This window comes from Apium graveolens, chromosome 1 (genome assembly GCF_009905375.1).
Source record: "Apium graveolens cultivar Ventura chromosome 1, ASM990537v1, whole genome shotgun sequence".
Lineage (NCBI taxonomy): Eukaryota > Viridiplantae > Streptophyta > Magnoliopsida > Apiales > Apiaceae > Apium > Apium graveolens.
In genome coordinates this window covers 5,293,461-5,297,519 of record NC_133647.1, presented here as the reverse complement: position 1 = coordinate 5,297,519, position 4,059 = coordinate 5,293,461, and the positions used below count along the sequence as shown (strand labels likewise).

Genomic DNA, 4,059 nt, shown 5'->3' with positions numbered 1-4,059 from the left:
CAATTCATGTCCAGCTGTTGAGTCCACCATGGTGTCGATGTGGGGTAGTGGATAGGGGTCCTTGGGACAAGCTTTCTTCAAGTCTATGTAGTCGACACAAACTCTCCATTTTCCATTCTTTTTATGTACTATGACGACATTTTCTAGCCACTCGGGGTAGTCAACCTCCTTTATCATCCCAGCCTTCATAAGCCTGTCAACTTCATCAGTAATTATCTTGTTTCTCTCCATCGTGAATTTTCTTTTTTCTGTTGAACAAGGGTGTAACTAGGATCGACATTTAACTTTTATGTGATGACATTTGGGTCTATTCCTGTTATTTCATCATGCTCCCATGCGAATGCATCCAATCTCATAGTCAAGAAATTTACCAAATTTGCCTCAATTGTTGGTGACAGGTCTTCTCCTATTAGCATTTTATTGTCTCCTGTCTTTAGATCGGCCTCAGCCAATTTCTCAGGTCCTGTGACTGTGGCCGGATATGTGTCATTCTCATGATATTGAACATTTGGATTCAAACACGTCTTGTAGCATTCTCGTGCCATATCTTGATTCCCTCGTATCACCTGAGCTCCCCATGGTGTTGGAAATTTGAGAACCTGATGGTATATCGATGGTACAACTTTAAAATTATGAATCCAAGGCCTTCCCATGATTATATTGTACATTGAATCGACGTCTATTATGTAAAATTTCTCCAAGAGATTGACTCATTGTGCATACATAGGCAGTGTGATCTCACCCACTGTACGCTTGGTTTCTCCACTAAATCCCACCAATGTTTTCAATTTCTTAATCATGTCACTTTCTGCCAAACCCATTTGTTTCAACGTGCTCAACATCATGATGCTGTCAGCGCTCCACTTGTCAACTAATATTCTTTTGATCAGGCAATTCCCCATAGGGAGTGAAATGACAAGTCCATCTTGCTGTGGTTCTCGAATACTTCTTTTATCTGACTCTTTAAACATCAAAGATGGTAGAGTATTAATAATAACTCTTACCTGAGTAACTCGTATGTCTGTCTCTCTAGCCACCCTTTTAGCTTGTGAATATGTAGACCCACACACTTCAGAACCACCTGCAATGAAGTTAATTACTTTGTGATGTGGTGGTGGTGGTGGTTGTCTTACTGGTGTCATGTTGTTTCCATTGGGTGACTTGTCTTTCCTGACATAAGATGCTTTCTTGGATGTCATGAACTCAGTTAAATATCCCTTCTTGGTCAGGAATTGTAGCTCCTTTCGTAAAGCCATACAATCATAAGCTTTATGTCCGTAATCTCCATGATAGTCACACCATAATTTGGAATCTGGATTCGCCTTAGGCTTGTTGCTCTTCATTGGCCATTTGACTATATCTCCCAACTTGGTAAACTCCTTCATCATGGCTGAATGTGTTATCCTGAAACCGTAACTGTCATACGTAAGTGGCAGACTAGGGTCCTTCCTCCAATCACTACGTTCCTCCTTTCTCCAGTCATTATGTTCCCACGTCGTGTTGACATAAACTTTATCCCCAGAAGGCCTCGAATAGGGTTTGTATTCCCTAGACCTTGGTGTTGTAATCTTTCTCGAAGGCCTGTAATATTTCTCATCATCCTCCCTCCTGTCTTCTTCCAATCTCACTTGTGTCATAGCTTTAGCTTACAAATCATCCATAGTTCTACATGGGTATTTTGTCAGTTCTTCATAAAGTAGAGATTCCCTCTCTAATCCCCTTCTGAATGCCTCAATGGTTATGGGTACATTGGAGTTGGTGATGGTCACCTTCTCTCTATTGAATCATGTCAAGTTGGCACGTAATGACTCTCTATGACGTTGCACAATCTTGTATAAATCACTGGTGGTCTTCCCGAACACTCTGCCACTAGCAAATTGCATGTTGAATGAGTCTTCTAGGTTGGAAAATATCTTGATACTCCTGTGTGGAAGGTTCACAAACCATTGTAAGGCTAGTCCAGACAATGTAGAGCCAAAGTCCTTGCATATACAAGCTTCCTTCAAGTCATGTGTGATTAGTACCATGAACATTCATTGCTTATATTGTGCAATGTGTTCCAATGTATAACTAGTACCATCATATGGCCTCATTTGTGGCATCATGAAGCGTTTTGGTATCTCTACCAAAGCAATGTTGTCATGGAAAGGTGAATCAACAGAGCTTGTAAGAGTCGCTTTCTCTAATGGCTTTAGGACAGCAGGGATTCTTTCAATTAAGTCCCTTACTTCCTGTAATTATCTTTTAAATTCCTCTACAATTTGGTTTCGAGACCTTGTACTTTTGTGGCGTGATCTCCTTCTATCATCATCCCCCTCTCGATCATCACGATCATCATAACGTTGCTCATCACGTTGTCTTTCTATGTCATCATCGTTATTTGGTATGTTCTCTATATCTTCTATCTCAATGACATCATCAATACCCTTTGTTGGCTTTTCGTGTCGATCCCATTCCTAAACATCATCCATGTCCAGACGCCTAATCACACTTGGGATCCTCTTCTTTGTTGCTGTCTTGGTTCTGGATTTGGATGTGGTTAATTCTTTCTTCAACATCTCATTTTTAGAGTGTATCTTTTCCATTTTATCTTGTTGTTTTTTCAACGTTGCTGCCATTTCTTTGTTGCTCTCAGCCTCATCCCCTCGATTTGTAACTTGTTCTTCTACGCCGTCGCCTGCCATCGTAATGAACCAACCGAATCCTTCGCAAGTTTCCCACAGACCGTGCCAATTATTTTTACCGAAATTTGTGAGTTAAATGCTAAGGTTAGTTGATTAAGTAATATATCTAAACTAAGAACAATATGAATAGAAATGACACAAAGAATTGGTGACACGGAAAACCCATAAATGGAAAAAAAACCACGGGTGGGATTGATTACCCAACCTAAATATGATCCACTATGAATTTGAATGAGATTACAAAGAGTCTTTCATAGTACAGTGTCTTGTCAACAACCTATTTCTAATACCATCGAGATGTTTATGTAGTTGTGTTCTCGAATGGTGTTGTGTTTGGACGAAGCAAGCTGCGTTTTTGCCTCTGTGATGTATGATTTTGTTGTGTTTTGGTTGAAGAGTGTCCTATTTGTTTTTCCTCTTCCCCCTGTGCTTTATCCTCTTGTTAGCTCCTATCTTTTCTCCAACTTTCCCCCTTTTTTCTCCATCTTTGAATTGTAGTTGCAGATAACATTATTGAGCTCAACTGATACTCCTACAAATCCGGCATGTAATAGACCAAGTCCTGATTCCATTTGCTCACCCTTATGCTTGATGTTGTTCAGGATGCTTGCTCATCTCTCCCGTCTCGACCTGTCACTTGCACTCCTTCTCGTCCATGCCTTAAACACATCCTGTCATGTCTGAAAATTCGGATATAACACATATATTGTGCAACAAGTTAAAATATAGAACATAATTTTATCAATCTTTACATAATATTTTTCAACATGAAATGTAAGGTTAAAAGTATATTTTATTTGAGCAAAATATTATGTTTGTTGAAGCCCGGTTTGAGAAGCAATTATGTCAAAAACCCCTTGAAAGAAAGTGTTATTTCCAGATCTATAAAAAATAACTTTGAAGGGATGATTATCACATATAAGAGTTTCGTATTTTTAAAGTAATCTCAAAGTAAACACTGTCTAGAATCATCTCTGTTTCAGCATCATTATCTAGTACATACTTATGATTATATGCACCATCAGACCTTCCAGGATTTTTTTATAAAAAATGTTCTAATATAGATAAATTTATAAAAATGTGAAGTGTTAGGAAGAGGAAATAATATGTGTTGGAAAACCATATACTAAAATAATTTTTTTCGAAAATATAATTTTGTCAAAAATATTTTACGGTTATTAAAATATAAAAAATAAAACATGTGTATCAAAGTTTTTTGGGATGAGTCACGGAGCACGCTCTCTTTAAGAGGTTTCGTGGCTTTGTCTGAACAACACCAAACAATTACGTTGCCACGCCCATCCCTAGGACAACAAACCCATAAAAATATTTGTATATGATGATTTCTTGCACCTAAAAATTATCGGTTGACCCA

General features: G+C 38.4%; 1 protein-coding gene across 1 annotated transcript; it reads right to left on the bottom strand.

The window, feature by feature from the left end:
- Positions 1 to 710: 710 nt before the first annotated feature.
- LOC141721438 (uncharacterized) lies at positions 711 to 1,637 on the bottom strand. The gene has a single exon (XM_074524716.1). The coding sequence runs from the start codon at positions 1,635 to 1,637 to the stop codon at positions 711 to 713; it is 927 nt and encodes a 308-aa protein (XP_074380817.1).
- Between the last annotated feature and the right edge of the window lie 2,422 nt (positions 1,638 to 4,059).